General features: G+C 45.1%; 1 protein-coding gene across 2 annotated transcripts in view; it reads right to left on the bottom strand.

Annotated features, from left to right (window-relative positions):
• The window catches only part of LOC129702542 (potassium/sodium hyperpolarization-activated cyclic nucleotide-gated channel 1-like), a 79,846-nt gene that overhangs the window by 21,827 nt on the left and 39,422 nt on the right, over positions 1–18,597 (bottom strand). The window contains exons 6-8 of one of the 2 annotated variants that reach the window (XM_055644293.1): positions 4,815–4,908; positions 1,897–2,024; positions 388–534 (exon numbers count right to left, since the gene is read on the bottom strand). In XM_055644293.1, the coding sequence (XP_055500268.1) occupies positions 388–534; positions 1,897–2,024; positions 4,815–4,908 (369 nt within the window). The remainder of the gene's footprint in view (positions 1–387; positions 535–1,896; positions 2,025–4,814; positions 4,909–18,597) is intronic. The other variant, XM_055644294.1, reaches the window with a different exon arrangement.

Genomic DNA, 18,597 nt, shown 5'->3' with positions numbered 1-18,597 from the left:
CCTCCCAGTTTGACCTTTCTGTCCTGGGCCTCCTCCATTGCCAGAGTGAGGCCCAGCATAAATTGGAGGAACAACACCTCATATTTTGCTTGCGTAGTTTTGAACATTGACTTCTCGAATTTCAGGTAGCCCTTGCTTTCTCCCTCCACCCTCTCTTCCCAGCTCTCCCACATAGCCTACTGTCTCCACCTCTTCCTTTCTTTTTCAGTCTGAAGAAGGGTCTCGACCCGAAACGTCGCCTGCTTTTTTCCATAGATGCTGCCTCACCCGCTGAGTTTCCCCAGCATTTTTTGTCTGCTTTTTAAATATTATAACTTTTGTAAGTTTCTTTAAATCCTACAATTTCCTTGATTTCAAACTACATGCATCTTAATCACTGTTCATTACCTCTTTCAAGAACTCTGACAATTCAGCAATAATTTCTTCTTGATTAAACCATTTGCCATGATAGCGTTCTTTGTAATAGTTTGCAACCTTCAGCCTTAACTTCCGAGGGAGTCTCCTATTTTCCATGTACTCTTCTACTTGACATAACTACATTGAAAAACATAAAATGTTGTTTAAACTTTAATCCCTTAGTTAAATACATGAATTCTTTGAATAGTTTAGATTTAAATGATAGCCTTTTGTAATAAACTGAGCCAGCTCTTCACATACTGTAAGTGACTAATAAAATTCTTCCACTTCCTTAAGGTGTAATAATTTCTGCAAATAATGTTTTGTGCAAAATCATACTGAAAATAAAATGCAACATAAATATGAACAATGTATTGAATGAATTTTACTTTACATTAACAAAAGAGGCATATCTAACTGCATAGGAAGGAACTACAAATGCCGGTTTACACTGAAGATAGACAGAAAATGCTGGAGAGAAGGAATGACGTTTCGGGTCAAGACCGTTCTTCAGACTGTAACTGCATAGACAGCTGAGAACTCCAAATTATAAATTTACACCATCTTTCAATGGCCAGGGGCAGTAGATCTTCTTTTCTTCCTGCCTGACTGCAGCGTGCTAGAGCCAAGTGTTTAGCTGCTTGGCATGTGGTGCCCTTGTGTGCCATTATATAAGCATGTACTTTGTGGAATTGAAGCAATAATGCTCTGTCCTCTTCTTCCTCTATTTCTACTCCGGCAAACCTGGGTTTTCTATGGATGCGTCCTCAAGCACAGAAGTCTTAAGCGTATTTATTATTTGGGGCCTATATGTTTTAATATATCTGCCACTGAAATTCCCATGTTGTCCAATGGCAGAGCTCCATCTTGCCAAGATTTCCCAGCTGGGTATTTAACTCTGATCCGGTGCCAGGTTACGGTTATTATAAGGCTAAGAGAAACAAAGAAATCTATTCTTAAAAAACTGGGTTGATTTAATCATTTTAATTACTGAAAAGTGTTTTAAGTACTACAGAGATTTTTTTCTTTGTTATTAATACTTATTTTTACCATTTTAAATTCTTTATTTTATTTGTAATACTCTATGTGTTTCTAAACAGATATTCGGGGTGGGAGATTGCAACCTTCACGTGGTCTGCCCTGTTTCGACAAATGCAATCAACCCAGCATGCACAATCAAATAAGAACAAATAGAACAAGTTGTCCGACAACTTTCGGCTGTGCACGCCATACGCAAGAAGAAGAAGAAAGAGAACAGATATTCAAGAACATTTCAAACCTCTGAATGCTCAAAGCTAGGGTTGGAACTTTGTAAAGTCCATTGTAAAAGGCTTTCAGGGAGGTTTTGGGTGCCTCATCACCTCATCAGGCTGTAAGAGGATTCATGCCAACATGGCAGTACCTCAATAACTAGAAAGTTCAGGTGAGGCATTGAGATCTCAGTCGTGGTTATATCTATATCCAGATCGACAAAAACTCTCCATATTAATTTTTACAAACCTTTTCTCTGTACATGCGCCCTGGAGCGTCTGCATTTAACACCATAGCCGCCACATTTCCCACTATTAATGTATGCATCAGGGCTCCAGAAATCATACTGATCACTGTATATGCAACCTCTGATAACTCTGCAAAATAATTCAATGAAAAATATCTTATTGCGTGAATAATAATTGTTGAAAATAACTATCTCAGTTGCACATACTGTAATGTCTGCAACTAATATATTGCGTAAATAACATAAATACTATCTCTAAGGTTCTGACGTTATCAAAAATAGATTTGAAATCAGTCTCCTTAATTTTTGAGAGGGGGATAGGTTTATCCTTAATTGAACTAAAGAAATGTCACCTTTCGGAAAACTGTAACTGCTCATTGTCTCCTCTATTGTACATTCATGCACATTATTAAAATATTAATGAAAATCAACCAGACACTTAAAATATTCCCAATCCTGGAAAGTCTTTAAAGTAAAATATTTTAAATAACAGGAAATTTTGTTTTGGTCCATTAATTATTGTATTGACTTCAATTAATAAAAGTTTGATCAGTTATCAGAAGGAAAGGGAGGCAACACATTCCAACATGTGATTCTAGGACCAGCCGCAACTGTGGAGAGAAGGAATGGGAGATGTTTCGGGTCAAGACCCTTCTTCAGACTCAGAGTCAGGCGAGAGGAAGTCTAGAGATATGGAAGGGTAAGATGTGAAAAGGACATATCAACGCAGATGTTGATAAGGAAATGTAGAATGGTTCATTGTTAGATGAGGGGAAGGTGACAACGAGGCATACAATCAGTAAAATTAATCAGAAGGACTGAAATTAATCAGGGAACTAGGGTTGGGGACGGACAGAGAAAGAGGGAAAGCAAGGGTTGGTCTCGTCGATATACAGGAATTAACACCTGGAACAGCGAATACAGCAGATAAGTTTGAGATGCAAGTGAACCTCTGCCTCACCTGAAAGATTGTCGGGGTATTTGGACAGAGTTGAGGGAGGAGGTATAGGGACAGGTGCAAGTGAACCTCTGCCTCACCTGAAAGGACTGTAGCTATGCCTCCTGTCCCCTAGACCTCCTCCTCCCTCAATTCCATCCAATGACCCTGACAGTCCTTTTAGGCGAGGCAGAGGTTCACTTGCACCTCCTCCAACACCATCTACTGTATCTGCTGCTCCTGGTGTGGACTATATCGGCAAGACCAAGTGCAGGCTTAGCGATCGTTTCACTGAACACCTTCACTCATTCTGCCTAGGCTTACACAATCTCCAAGTTGTTAAACATTTTAACTTCCCCTCCCATTTCCACACTGACCTTTCTGTCCTGGGCCTCCCCCATTGTCAGAGTGAGACCCAATGCAAATTGGAGAAACAGCAGCTCATTTCACTTGGGCAACCTGCAACCCAGCAGAAAGCATATTGATTTCTCCAACTTAAAATAACCCTAGCTTTCCCTCTCTCTCCATCCCACTCCCTTCCTAGTTCTCCAAACAGTCTGACAGTCCTCCCTGATTACATTTTATCTTTGTATGCTTCGTTGTTACCTTCTCCTAGCTAACAATAATCTATTCTACATTTTCCTTGAAATTCATCCCCATTGATGTCTCGTTTTCACACCTTACACTCCTTATCTCTGTGTCCCTCCTTACCCCTGACTCTGTCTGAAGAAGGGTCTCGATCCAAAACATCACCCATTCCTTCTATCCAGAGATGCTGCCTGTCCCTCTGAATGACCAGCATTTTGTGCCTATTATCAGTGTAAAAGTCTCCTATGATCAGTCATTTTCACACCTTACCCTTCCATATCTCTAGACTCCCTCTCCCCTGACTCCCAGTCTGAAGAATAGTCTCGACCAGTAACATCAGTCATTCCTTCCCTCCAGGGATGCTACCTGTCCCTCTAAGTTACTCCAACATTTTGTGTCTATCTAACCTAACCTATCTAACTGCTGAGTATGGGAATTTTACAGCACCAACTCTTTGGCCTTGACAAAAACTATGAAAAGCTCTGACATGTTTTTGGGGTTCTCAAGGCTATTCTGAGACCCTCTTTTATTTGCTCCAATTCATAAACTGATGTAGTTGTAACTTTCTGTTTCTAACATTTGTAACATACCAAATGTTCCAGTCATTTTAACATGCTGATTTAGGAAAGCTAATTTGAAGGACAAATTAAGGCTAAATAAATTTGAAACAGTTATTTTAATGGAAATTACAGAATGTAAAGTGAAAAGAAGGATGAAATACAATGTTAATGTGGGATATCATATTCCTCTCTGTGTGAACCATAATGTAGGGAAATACATTGTGCCAACTATTTTGTGGCCATACAATGAAGAGTAACCTTCCATTTATTTCACAACCTCAGGGGTTCCAAAATGTTTTACGGCCAATGATATACTTTTGAGCTACAGTCACTGTTGGGATATTGGATAGTGGCACGGTCACCAATTTGTGCACATCAGGTTTGTACAAGTAGTTTGGTAACAACCCAATTATCAGTTTTAGTAATACGGGTTTGGAATCAAATTTGGCCAGGCCATTGGGAGACTTTCCCATGTTCTTTTCCAAGGTTGCAATGTGATCTTTATGTCCGACTGATATTCACACTATGCCTCAGTTTAATATCTTATCAAATAGACAGTACTCCGCAAAGATAGTGCTGCATGCCTTTGGTATACGTATATCCATGAATATGTAAGCTTAGATGTTATGGTTGTTCCTTGAAGTCAGACAGGATATCACAATAAATATAGATTTATTACAGGAAAGTAGATACAAAGCTGGCTGCTTGTATGCTTCATGCTATTACTCAGAAATAAAACATTAATTTCCCTCACAGTACTAAAATGACAAATATTCTCCATCAGTATGCTAGAGCTTGTTTAAATTTAGACCTAATAGTTTAACAATTTTGTTACCTGTGGGTAAACCTCCTGGCCCATAGCTATTGGCTAGAGTGTGAGAGATGGCACGAAGTACTCCTGCTGAGTACTGATCAGCCCACCATGCTTCCTGTAAAATAAAACAGAATCCTCTGTGCAAAAAAAAGTGCAAAATTAATAGCCCAGAACTACTGACTACCCACTTTTGCTGCTGACCTATGCAGGAAGCATGAATTTAACTTTAGCAAATCAGTTTAGTGACAAATGCCATGCATGCCTAAATAATGACGCTATAATAAATCTATCATATGGTTGAAGCAATGCAGGATCAGCAGCCAAAAATAAAGTTGACAGATTACTAAATATTGCTCTTGGCTTAGCCAGCTATCAAACTCTCGGTTTATGAATGTATTTCAGTTCCTGGCATTCAAAAACTAAAACTCTTGTGTAGGAAAGAACTGCAGATGCTGGTTTAAATCGAAGGTAGACACAAAATGCTAACATAGTCGAAGGAGGTCTTCTACGTAGTCGAAAGAGGTCTTCTACATAATCGAAGAAGGTCTTCAACTTGACATTTTTTCTAACTCTCCGAAACTCTTCTAAACTTGGCAATTAGATAGCCGCAGTAGGACAGACCATGCAGTAACCTAATTCGCGAGTTTAGAAGAGTTTGCCCTCGCCTCATACTTGCAGCATGGTCGACACGAGATCCTAGGAGGTCTTTGTAACTCTCCTTCATGCTCGGGTTCTGTACACCAAGTGTAGATTGTGAATTATTTAGCCCTCAAACACAACATCTGGCGACAAGGATGGCTGGTTTAACCCTTGCTGCCCCATCTCCATTCTTGGAAACTCCAGGAGCTGTGCAAATCGAAAGTGCCATGCATAACGCCGAGGTGCTCAAACAACAGCAGATGGCAGGCTCCGAGGGAGCATTTAATCCTGCACCCCATCAGATGAACACAGCACCTGTGCAGGGCATTCAGAGGCAATCAAAACACGGTCGCTCAAACAGGCAGTGTCTGAATTGTGACCGGAAACACGCTCCCGGGGAATGTCCAGCGTACGGTAAGCGATGCAACGCGTGCTCAAAATTAAATCATTTCGAGAAAGTATGCCGGTCATCAAAGGAGAAGGCGTCATCGGTCCGCCAAGTAGACGATGAATCTCCGGGTGGACACGATGTATATAAAGGACAGGGCTGACCAGGATGTTCGGTCAACAGGGACTTTCAAAGACTGCAAAGTCGAGATCGCTGGGACCTCGGTCTGGCTCCTCATAGATGTGGGGGCGAAGGTTTCAATTTTGAGCGTCGACCTCTACAAAAGGTACTTTTCGGATTACCCACTTACTTCACCGAGGGACACTCTTCACGCTTATGATGGTTCAACCATACCCACGAGAGGGCTAGTGACCGTTCCTGTCTGCTACAAAGGAGTTAAGCTCGATAGCTTCACATTCTACGTCGCAGAAGGAAAGAGTCTGATGGGAGTCAATTTGTTTGATCGACTAGGGTTCAAGCTTCAGGACTCAACCGGCATGAACATCAATGTGATCAGTGACGCGGACTATGGACAGGAGTACCCCTCCCTTTTCTCGGGTTTTGGGATAGTTAAAGGGTATTGCCACGCACCTCGTGTAGACACATCAGTCTGGCCGGTTTCACAACACCTACGGCGTCTACCATTTTCCGTTCGCGCTGAAGTCTCAACGGAACTGAAACGACTCGAAAAGGATGGTATCATTGAGCGCATCGATTCATCTCCTTGGATATCAAATCTGGTAATTGCGCGACACAAGAACGGTGAACTCAGGCTGTGCATCGATCTCAAAGCGGTCAACAAAGCCATCATTCCGGACAAATACCCTCTGCCAACAATACAAGAGCTAGCTGCGTAGTTCCACGGTTCAACGGTGTTCACAAAACTGGACATGCGCCAAAGCTACTTTCAGGTACCACTAGCAGAACACAGTCGGCAGTTGTCAGCATTCATTACACATGAAGGAGTATTTCAGTACCGTAGGATGCCGTATGGACTATGCTCAGCGCCCAGCTCATTTCAAAAAATCGTGGCGTCGGTTCTGACAGGCATTGAAGGAGCACTCAATCTCCTCGATGATGTTGTGGTCCATGGAAGGGACAAGGAGAAACACGATCGACGACTGCACGCAGTGTTAGCTCGTCTCGCGCAACACAACTTGACGCTCAACGCCGCAAAGTGCACATTTACAGCATCCGAGATTGATTTTCTCGGGTACAGAGTGACAGCGTCGGGAGTTGAGCCTACTTAGGACAATGTCCAAGCCATCAACGCGATCCCCGCCCCAACTAACGTGAAAGAGCTAGAATCATTTCTGGGCACCACCAACTTCTACCGCAAGTTTGTGCAGCAGTACGCGCAGATCGCAGAACCGCTACAGAAGCTGCTACGGAAAGACACCAAGTGGGAATGGACGGATGAGCAGGACTTCGCATTCAACACGCTGAAAGACAAAATAGCATCTCCGCCTGTTCTCACACACTTCGACCCAGGTGCTGAAACGTATGTCACAACCGATGCTTCCGGTATAGCGATCAGAGCAGTGTTCTCGCAGAGTATCGAGGGAAGCAAACGACCGATCGCATTCGCATCCCGTCCCTTGACTGCCACAGAACGCAAGTACTCCACGGGGGAACACGAAGCATTAGCGTGCATCTACGCGTGTGAACACTGGCACGTATACCTATACGGGAGACCATTCACTCTCCGTACAGATCACCAAGTGCTAACTACATTGTTAGACACGTCAGGCTCAGGACACCGTCCGCTCAGGATCTACAGATGGTCCGATCGCCTTCACCAGTACAACTTCAATGTAGAATACCTCGCAGGTTCACGCAATCGCATCGCAGACATGCTCAGTCGTGTCCCAATGGTGGCACCTGCAAGCACATGCGGTAGCGACGCTTCAAGCGACATCGACAAATACGTTCTCGCGGTAATTTCGCACGCGATGGCGAATCTCGTGACGCGGGGAGAGCTGAAAGCGGAGTCGACAGCTGACGGCACACTGCAAATTGTCTGCCAGTATCTCAGGCCAGACTGGCCCAAGGAGATAGCAGACGACTTGGTTCCGTACCACAGGGTACGCCACGAACTGGCTGTGGTTGATAATCCATGTGTCACGCGCGGAACTCGAGTGGTTATACCCAAATCACTGCAACATCGCGTCTTACAACTGGCACACGAATGACACCTGGGCATTGTTAAGATGAAACAACGGTGTCGCGAGGCAGTGTGGTGGCCAGCAATAGATCGTTGCGTAGAAGATTTTGTTAAAAATTGTGAAGCATGCACAATTAGTGAGAAAGCAACTAGACCATGTCCTGCCACTCTTCAGCCAATCCCATGGCTGGACAAACCATGGAGGCACTTGCATATCTTCGGAGAGGTGCAAGTTGCGCCAAGAAGCCAGCGGTTTCTACTGGTAGTACATTATGTCCACAGCAAGTGGCTTGAGATCACAACTACTTTCTCAGTCACGACAAGCTCGATCATCGCAATTCTCGAAAAGCTGTTCACTAAGTGGGAACTGCCGGAGGTCATAACGACGGACAATGGCCCTCAGTTCATATCTGAACAGTTCTCCACTTTCCTCGCGAGCTACGATATTCAACATCAGCGGACGTCGAGATACAACCCCCAATCAAACGGCGGGGTTGAACGATTCAATCGCGTGATTAAGGAAAGCATAAAAGCGAGCATGTCGGAGGGGAAAACGTTCGAACAGTCAATCCATATTCTCCTCCGATCCTACAGATCCACACCACACACGTTGACTGGGAAAACACCAGCAGAGCTGATGATAGGGCGCAACCTGCGAACAAAATTAAATGCTCTTCAACCATCATCGCACCCAAATCCGGACACAAGAGCGAGGGCGGAAATGATAGCGCAAAGACAAGCAAAAGGGAAAGCGTACTGTGATGCCAAATGAAGAGTATGAGCGCCGCGGTTCAAGGTCGGCGACTGGGTACGGATCAGCCGCCCTATCAGGCAACATAAGCTTGCAAGCGCACTCTCCAAGCCGATACAGATTAAACGGAGATTCGGCGAGAACACGTACCTCCTCCAAGATAACACCAAATGGAACGCAAGGCGCCTAATTACAAGTAGACAGGGCAGGAAGAAAACGAATTGGACACTTTTCCTTTTCCAATATCCAATCAAGACAGTGATTGTGGTCAGCATACAGCAGAGCACACAGCGGAGCAGTCTATTCTCGCTCGACGCTCTCAGCGACAGAGGAGGAGACCTCTATATCTGCAGGATTATCAGCTGTGAAGCCTTAAACGTTATGTGCACCGAGCTGTTATGTTGGACTGATTGCAACATCAATGTTTCCTAAGGGGGTTCCCTGGGCGACGTCCAGGGGTTTGGCAGCAGCCATGTTAGGCTTGAAATAAACACACTTCGGGTTCTGTACACCAAGTGTAGATTGTGAATTATTTAGCCCTCAAACACAACACTAATCTTATATGTTTCAATAAGATACCCTCTCATCCTTCTAAATTCCAGAGTATACAACCCCAGCTGCTCCATTCTATCCTAAAATCTAGAGACCAAAACTGATCACAATACTCCAGGTGTGGTCTCAATAGGGCCCTGTACAACTGCAGAAGGACCTCTTTGCTCCTATATACTTAACTCCTCTTGTTATGAAGGCCAACATGTCATTCGCTTTCTTCACTGCCTGCTATACCTGCATGCTTACTTTCAGTGACTGATGAACACGGACCCCCCCAGATCCCATTGTACTTCCCCTTTTCCTAACTTGACACCATTTAGATAATATTCCTGTTTTTGCCACTAAAGAGGATAACCTCACATTCATCCACATTAAGCTGCATCTGCCATGCATCTGTCCACTCACCCAACCTGTCCTAGTAACCCTGCATCCTCAAAGCATCCTCCTCATAGTTCACACTGCCACCCAGCTTTGTGTCATCAGCAAATTCGCTAATGTTACTTCAACCCCTTCATCTAAATATCTATATAATTAAAAGCCTCATCTTGACCACTTCCTGTCTGCACGGTACATTGGTTTAGAAAAAAAGGCTACCATATATCGCAATGATTTTTGGCCATCTTACTCACAATCCTCATTCGCTGAGGGCGGTCCTGAAGATTTTTCCCATCGATGAAAAATAAAAAAAGTTATGAGTGTTTAATAAACCTTGAGATCCTCTCGCCTGTCAATCACCGCGATTAAGGTAACGCCCCTTTTGGGAGGGGGGGGGCAGGACTATAAAACCCCGGATGCCTGGACATGACTCGGTCACTCTGCAAGATTGCGTGGGAGAGGCCACGATTCTCATTCTAAGCTGTATATCAACTGAAATGTGAATCTGCAATGTACTTGCAATAAATGATGTTAGCCCTTAATGAAAATGAAATAAGTTGTTTGGCCTGCCCAGTGTTTGAAATGGCAATGGCGATGGAAATGAAATTAACATGCAATGAGCAGTTTGGCCTGCCCTGTGCTTGAAACTGCAATGGCAATGAAAATGAACTGAAAATGCAATGAGCTGTTTGGCCTGCCCTGTGCTTCAAACTACTAAGGCAATGGAAGTTAAATGAAAATGCAATCAGATGTTTGGCCTGCCCTGTGCTTGAAACTACAATGGCAACAGAAGTGAAATGAAAATGCAATCTGTTTGGCCTGCCTTGTTCTTGAAACTGCAATGGCAATGGAAGTGAAATGATAATGCAATGAGCTCTTCGGCCTGCCCTGTGCTTGAAACTGCAATGGAATTGAAATGCAAATGCAATGAGTTGTTCGGCCTGCCCTGGGATTGAAACTGCAATGGCAATGAAGTGAAAAGAAAATGCAATGAGCTGTTCGGCCTGCCCTGTTCTTGAAACTGCAATGGCAATGGAAGTGAAATGGAAATGCAGTGAGCTGGTCGGCCTGCCCTGTGCTTGAAACTGCAATGGCAATGGAAGTTAAACGAAAATGCAATGAGTTGTTTGGCGTGCCCTATGCTTGAAACTGCAATGGCAATGGAAGTGAAATGTAAATGCAATGAGCTGTTCGGCCTGCCCTGTGCTTGAAACTGCAATGGGAATGGAAATGAAATGAAAATTCAATCAGCTGTTTGGCCTGCCCTGTGCTTGAAACTGCAATGGCAACGGAAATGACATGAAAATCCAATGAACTGTTTGGCCTGCCCAGTGCTTGAAACTGCAATGGCAATGGAAGTGAAACGAAAATGCTATGAGCTGTTCGGCCTGCCCTGTGCTTGAAACTGCAATGGCAATGGAAGTGAAATTAAAATGCAATGAGCTGTTCGGCCTGCTCTGTGCTTGAAAATGCATTGGCAATAGAAGTGAAATGAAAATGCAATGAGTTGTTCGGCCTGCCCTGGGCTTGAAACTGTAATGGAAATGGAAATTAAATTAAAATGCAATGAGCTGTTTGGCCTGCCCTGTGCTTGAAATTAAAATGGAAATGAGTTGTTTGGCCTGCCTGAAACCACTATTTTCTGCCCCCATTAGCTCAGAAACCAGCCCCTTTTGCCCAAAATGTCCGTATTAGCCCAGGAGGAGTATTTTGGCCCAAAATGCCTGTGCCAGGCCAGAAAAAGGGCCTTTCACTGAGATTACACCCAGAAATTTTTTAAAAGAGCCCATTCGGCCCATCGGGCCTGTACTAGCTCAGAAGGAATTCCTTCGGCCCATCAGTAAGTATTTCCCCTGCAAGTATTAAACCTCACCCCAGTATTTTTCTCCCTCCCTTCATTGGCTCCCTGTGATATCCAGGCCAGGATAGACTTTCCTTCTTCATTACTGTGATCTGCAGAAAAAGATGATAAATGTCTAAAATCGATTCTCCACCCTCTCCCTCTTCTCTCTCTCTCACACAGAGTCTCTCACCTGTTTTGGGCAGAATTTCTGGTAATGTCTGAGCTGCTAAGCAACCAGGCCTGAGTGACTGAGCTGCCAGTCCACCAGGCCTGATTGACTGAGCTGCCAGCCCACCAGGCCTGAGTGACTGAGCTGCCAGCCCACCAGGCCTGAGTGACCGAGCTGCCAGCCCACCAGGTCTGAGTGACTGAACTGCCAGCACAACATGTCTGAGTGACTGAGCTGCCAGCGCAAGAATCCATTCAGTCCACAATGTCCATACTAGCACTCTGGAAACCAGTCCCTTCGGCCCACAACACCCATACTAGCGCTCCAGAAAGCGCCCCCCCCCCCGAACCGAGCTTTGCGGTACCCCACTAGTCACTACCTGCTATTCTGAAAGGGACATGTTAATCCCCATTCTTTCTTTCCTGTCTGCCAACCAATTTTCTACCCTACCCCCAATACCATGTGCTCTAATTTTGTTCACTAATCTCCTAAGTGGGACCTAATCAAATGCTCTCTGAACGTCCAGGTACACTACATCTACTGGCTCTCCCTTGTCCATTTTCCTAGTTACATCCTCAAACAATTCCAGAAGATTACTCAATCATGATTTCCCCGTCACAAATCTATGCTGACTCGGACCGATCCTGCTACTGCTATCCAAATGTGCTGCTATTTCATCTTTAATAATTGCCTCCAGCATCTTCCCCACCACCCATGTAAGGCTAACTGGTCCACAATTCCTTGTTTTCTCTCTCACTCCTTTCTTAAAAAGTTGAATAACATTAGCTACCCTCCAATCCACAGGAACTGATCCTGAATCTATAGAACATTGGAAAGTTATCACCAATGCGTCCACACGTTTTCTAGTGCCACTCCCTTAAGTATGCTCGGATGCAGACCATCAGGCCCTGGGGATTTATTGGCCATCAGTCTCATCAGTCTACTGATCAAGACCCTTCTTCAGACTAAAAACTCTTGATACATTTAAGCAAATGCAATAAATTAAAAAATATTAAGATTCACCTATGTGCCTGGCAGCCATTTTGAAAAATAATGGAATTGTTGCTCCTGTGCCAGATATTATTTTCATGCAGTTTTCATTGCTTTAGTGTTGTGAAACCATTGCAACCATTTCACTAATGGCCACCATAGCAAGCTAACGTTACAAGACAGTCAAGAAAAGGCTGGCCGAAAGGGAACCAGCAAGTTTCATGCCCCCATATTCCCTTGTACCTATATAGGAATCCAAAATCCGGGCCATAATAATCTTTAAAATACCTTGCCTCATGGAGAATTGTGCAAGTCTGCTCAGTAAGTTGAGGATTTAATTAATTGTGTTGGCATAGGGTGGTGAATGAGAATTAGGTGGAGGGGAAGGTCAGAGATAGCTTGAAGGACAGGATGAAAGTATACTCAACCGAAGATGAGGGGGGGATAGGAAAAGATGGCGCTGAGAGAAATGTTCATGGTGTAGATCGTCGAAAGGTCTGTAATGAGTCGAGTCGGACACACGTCAAGATACAACACGTTTATTAAAGTCCACTTACAGCATCGGTCTGCAGGACATTACAGTAACTAGCAGTTACTCGGACTGAATTACATAGGCAAGCTCTTGGTGATATAAATTGCATATTAGGCGGAGCAACTACTAACAAGCACCACAATTAGTTAGTAGGAAATAACCAATCTACATCTTTCCTTGTAGAAACAAAATAAAGCATAGTTATGTGGAAACATGGTGGCTGAACAATATAGTAGCCGGAATGTTAATAACGCATATGGGCAGTGGCGGACTGGGTCTAAAAATATTGGTTGCCAGGAGTCAAAGGGAGCCCACTTCATCAGCGGCCCACTTGATATAGGGGGCCCACTTCATCAGGGGCCCACTTGCCATCGGGCAAGCTGACACCCTGGCTAGTCCGCCATTGCATATGGGGAAGTATAGATAGTTACACAAAATCACCGCATCTAATGGATGGCCTACTGACCCGTCCGGAATCTCCTCCTTTCACCGGTGAAGTGACCGGGGAGGGAACCGCAGATGTGAACGGGGACCCTCTGGGTGGAGGTGGTGAAATAGGTGAGCTAGGTGCCGAACGCCATGGGGAGGCCACGGGGAACAAGGTCTCTGATAGTGGAGCAGCCAGACCGGCAGTGGGAGGGTATACAAAACGCGAAACCTCTGGATGTGAAGTTGCAGGAGGCGATTCGTTTACCGGAAGGAAATGTTGACGGATGCATCTGTAAATGGCCCCGTCCACGTTAACCAGGTAGGAGCGCGGTTCTTTGGCAGGACTGTGGATGTGACCCAGATGGCCATAGCCCTTGTTGGTCTGGAGGTGAACCACTGGTAAGTGGCTTACTGCAGTTGTCAAAAAAAACGTTTTTGTGCATCACGCTTGAATTGTAGTTGTTTCTGGACTGCAGACGGAGAACGAACTTGTAGCTGCAAAAGCTGCTGGTGTACAGGCAGGGCAGCACGGGTTTGGCGAGACATCAGTCGTTGGGCTGGGGTACCCTGTATGGGATCCCTTGCAATGTTCCTTAAATTGAGCAGAACCAGGCAGACGTCAGATTTGGCAAGGTAAGAATGCTCCATTAGTTGTTTTGCGCTTCGGACGGCTCGTTCAGCGAGTCCGTTGGACTGCGGAAACTCAGGGCTGCTGGCAATATGTCGAAAGTCCCATCGTTGTGCAAAGTTTTTGAAAAACTGGCTGAAGAACTGACTGCCATTGTCGGATAGAAGGCGTGCAGGGGAGCCACGCACAGAGAAATGACGTTGCAATTTCTGTATAACTGCTTCAGATGTGATGGTTTGGAGTAGATCGATGTCAAACAAGCTCGAATAAAAGTCGACAAGAACCAGATAGCTATTCGAATATGTCGGTGGCTACCATGGACCACGGTAGAGGAACCGGGTGCGGCAGTAAGGGCTGCTTCTGCTGCTGTGGCATCAGGCATTTGCAGATGGTGCAGACCACAGTTTTGTCACATATGTACTTGTAAAACATGCATTGTGCCCGTTGTAAAGTTGCCTCCACGCCGTGGTGGCCCCTGTGGACGGCATCAAAGTACTTGTCCCAGAGGACAGCTGGAACTGCCTTGTGGCTCTTGACTTATAATCCCGTCCTGTAACACCAGTTCATCGCGAACCAGGAAGTATGGGCAGATCGCGAGCAGGGTGTTGTGTTGTTTATCCGGCCAGCCAAGCCGGATGACTGCGGACAGCAATTGTAAAGTCTCGTCAGCAGCCATGTGCTCTGCCAGGCTGCTTAGGCAATCAGTAGGAACATACGATACCTTCATTACTGAGAACTGGTCCTGTTCAGAGAGTTGGTGTTTGCTGGTTTTGCGTGGAGCCCTTGATAGCGTGTCAGCTACGTGCATGTCCTTGCCTTTTTTATAGACAATGTTTAAATCAAACCGCTGCAGCTGCATCATCATCCGTTGCAGGTGAGCCGGAGCAGCGTGAATGGGTTTATTCAAGATGGTGACCAGCGGCTGGTGGTCTGTTTCTATATTCACAGACTTCCCCAAAAAAAGTATTTGAATTTCGTGCAGGCGAAAACCACTGCGAGCAATTCTTTTTCAACCTGTGCATAACGTTGTTCAGTATCGGTTAGTGTGTGGGAGGCAGGCTTGCAGTTGCCATCAGTAGTGGTCTGCAGGCAAGCAGCGCCAAGTCCATACTGGGATGCATCACATGTGAGCGTTACTGGTAACTCCAAAGCGAAGTAGGCGAGTGTAGGTGCGCTGGCCAGCTGCAACTTGAGAGTATCAAAAGCTCTTTGGTGCTGCAGATATCAGGACCAGGCAGCTTCTTTGTGTGTCAGTTCGTGTGTCTCCGAGGTTGTGAAAAAATTTCTCCAGGTAGTTGACCATTCCAAGGAACCTTTGTAGACTCGTAACGTCAGTCGGAACCAGCATCTCATTGTTAGCTGCAGTTTTTGATGGGTCCGGTCTGAGACCATCACTTGTGAAGACATGTCCAGGATTCGAAACTTGCATTTCAGAGGATTGAGTTTGAGCTGAATGTCTTTGGCACGGTCCAGCACTTTCTTTAGATTAGTGTCATGCTCAGCCAAGTTGCGCCCGTAGACGAGAAAGTCATCAACAATGATAGCGAATGGATACTCCGCAAACAGTTGTTCTATTGTGCACTGGAAAACCTCGCTGGCAGAGTTGATCCCAAAGGGCATTCTCAGGAATTGGTAACGGCCAAAGGCGATGCCAAACGTAGTAAGATTGGACGAGTCTGGGTTCAGCGGAATCTGCCAAAACGAGCTTTTGGCATCCAAAACAGAGAACACAGATGCGTTGCCTATTTGAGCAGCAACATCCTCTACCGTTCGCATAGGGTAGTGTGGGCATTTGATAGCTGTGTTGAGATCCCTGGGGTTTATGCAAATATGGATTTCCTCCTTGTTTTTCTTTGTTCCAACCACCATGGTGGAAACCCTGTCAGATGGGCCAGTAACTTCAGCAATTACACCTATGGAGACCATCCGCATGAGTTCACTGTGTACTCTGTCACACATGGCATGCGGAACACGATGTGGTGCTTGAAACACAGGAGTGACGTTGGGATCAACGGCAATGTGGTAATTGAGGGGCAACTTGCCAAGCTCATCGTTAAATAGTTCTTTGTATTGAGAGAATATTTGCTGAGTGGGCCCTCAGCGAGAAAGAGTTGATGGACAGCACGGCCTAAGTATACTAGGCCTAGATCGTGGCATGCATTGATACCGAGCAGTTTCAGATATTAAACTTTAGGGTATGAGACAGCGAGTCTATGGTGCAGTTTAAATCAGTCAGTCCAGGCGGGTGTAGAACATCTCCCCCATAGGCCCGAAGCATGGCCGAGGCCTTTTCAACGTTCAGCATTATGTATTTTATTTAAACTCAGATAACGAGGTGACATTGCATTTTGCGCCCGTATCAATCTTTGTGATCACAGGCTTGTTATTCACAAACATGGTTACCTCAGGGTCAAATTGCTCTTTAGAGGAAGGGGGTAGAGAGTCGATGGCTGAACTGTTATCTGCACTTTCAGAGAGCTGAGTGGAGGAGGATGGCACCTCAGGCTCTTGGCTTTCGTTATCAGCAAGCTCATGTTGTAACAGGTGCAAACTCGGCCTTGAGACGGATTGAGTCGCACGGGAACGGCAACATCTTGCAAAGTGGTTGAATTTCTTGCAGAAATTGCAGATTTTACCATAAGCAATACAGAACTCCCGACCCGGAGCATGATAATAGTTACAATTAGGGCATTGAGCAGCAGACCTTCTCTGCTGTCAGGCCGGGGAAGGCTGCGGACAGCAGTTACGACAGGAGGTGTCTGTAAGGTTGACACTATACTGGGAACGCTGGCCAGAGATCATAGATTTAGTGTGAGATTATGTTATCTCAGCAATCTGACAGGCGTGTTCAGCTTGATTAAGAGTCAGTTCAGTGTTACGAAGCAATTAATCTCTTAACTTGTCATACCTCCAAAGATTTAGTCGCGGATGAGTTCATCGCATAAATCTCGAAATTGACAGCATGCAGCCATGTCACTAATAAAACATTCTACCGGCTCGCCAACCTGTTGCATAAAAAATAAAACTTGGTACATTCGATAATATAGTTTGAGGGGAGGTCACACAACTGTCTAAACTTTGCAAGCAGGACAGCAGGGTCATCAATCGTTTCTGCAGGCACTAGGATCTGAATGTTTGCATCTGAAACAGCAGGCTCAAATGTGAAATGCCCCGAATGTTTCATTGCCTCAGGACCAGCCAGGTTGAGTAACAGAGAAGCATATACATCTGGAGGATCATTGCGATGAACGATGTGAAAGTAGTGAGTGTAGTCGTGGTCGAAAAGGCATCAGCGTTCAGCAATGTCAGAGTCAATGATCAGAGGATTAGGGCGGGGAGACGAATTTGCCATGATAGAGATAACAGGCACATAAAACAAATATAAAAACAAAACCTGATAAACGTAAACAGAGTAGGTAAGACTCACTTTTTGACACCATGTAATGAGTCAAGTCGGACACACGTCAAGATGCAACATGTTTATTAAAGTCCACTTCTAGCATCGGCCGGTTGGACATTATCGTAACTAACAGCTACTCAGACTGAATTACGTAAGCAAGCTCTTGGTAATAATAATCGCATATTAGGCGGAGCAACTACTAACAAGCACTCCAATTGGTTAGTAGGAAATAACCAATCTACAGGTCAATCAGGGGGGTGATGTAAGGAGAGCAATACTAACTGCTTTGTAGAAGAGGTTGGGGGAGAGTCATTTAAAAAATAACAATTCAAATTTTGCAGCTGCCATAATGAGATTTGTATTCATGTTCACTAGATTATTAATTCTAGGTCTCTGGATCACTACATTCCTACCATTACCCTCAGTTTCAATATTTTTTACTATTTGAGGTCCTGTCTGGATTACTAAACTTCTTGGACTTACATCTGCTCCTCCAACATAAAAATGGTATGAAGTTCAATTGATATAGTTCGCTCATGTGTCAGACAACGTTCTGCCATCGCTTTGGCACCGCCAGTGCCACATCTGTGCCTCTGCGGAGATCGGCCGCAGTGCATGCTTCTCCGCAGCAAGTAGGTGGGCCATTGTCTGTATCTCTCCATACTTGCACTTGTCAGAGACTGAGACGCCCCACTTCTTCAGGTTAAGTCTGCAATGCCCCACTGCAGTGCGGAGACAGTTTGGGGCTTTCCAGGTAGTATAAGGCAGGTGGTGTCCTGGTGCCATCTGTTGTTTAGTTTTGGTGCCAGGCATGGTTGGTTCTATTTCCATGAAGCTGTTCCGACTCTTCAAGCGTTTCTTGGCATGTTGGTGATTGTGCAAGGGGTGGCGGGGGTCTGTGTCCGCATTGAAGTGTTCTACCTCAGCTGCCCGATCACGCCTTC

The sequence above is a fragment of the Leucoraja erinacea genome, chromosome 13, assembly GCF_028641065.1.
Source record: "Leucoraja erinacea ecotype New England chromosome 13, Leri_hhj_1, whole genome shotgun sequence".
Lineage (NCBI taxonomy): Eukaryota > Metazoa > Chordata > Chondrichthyes > Rajiformes > Rajidae > Leucoraja > Leucoraja erinaceus.
This window is presented reverse-complemented; position numbering and strand designations above follow the sequence as displayed.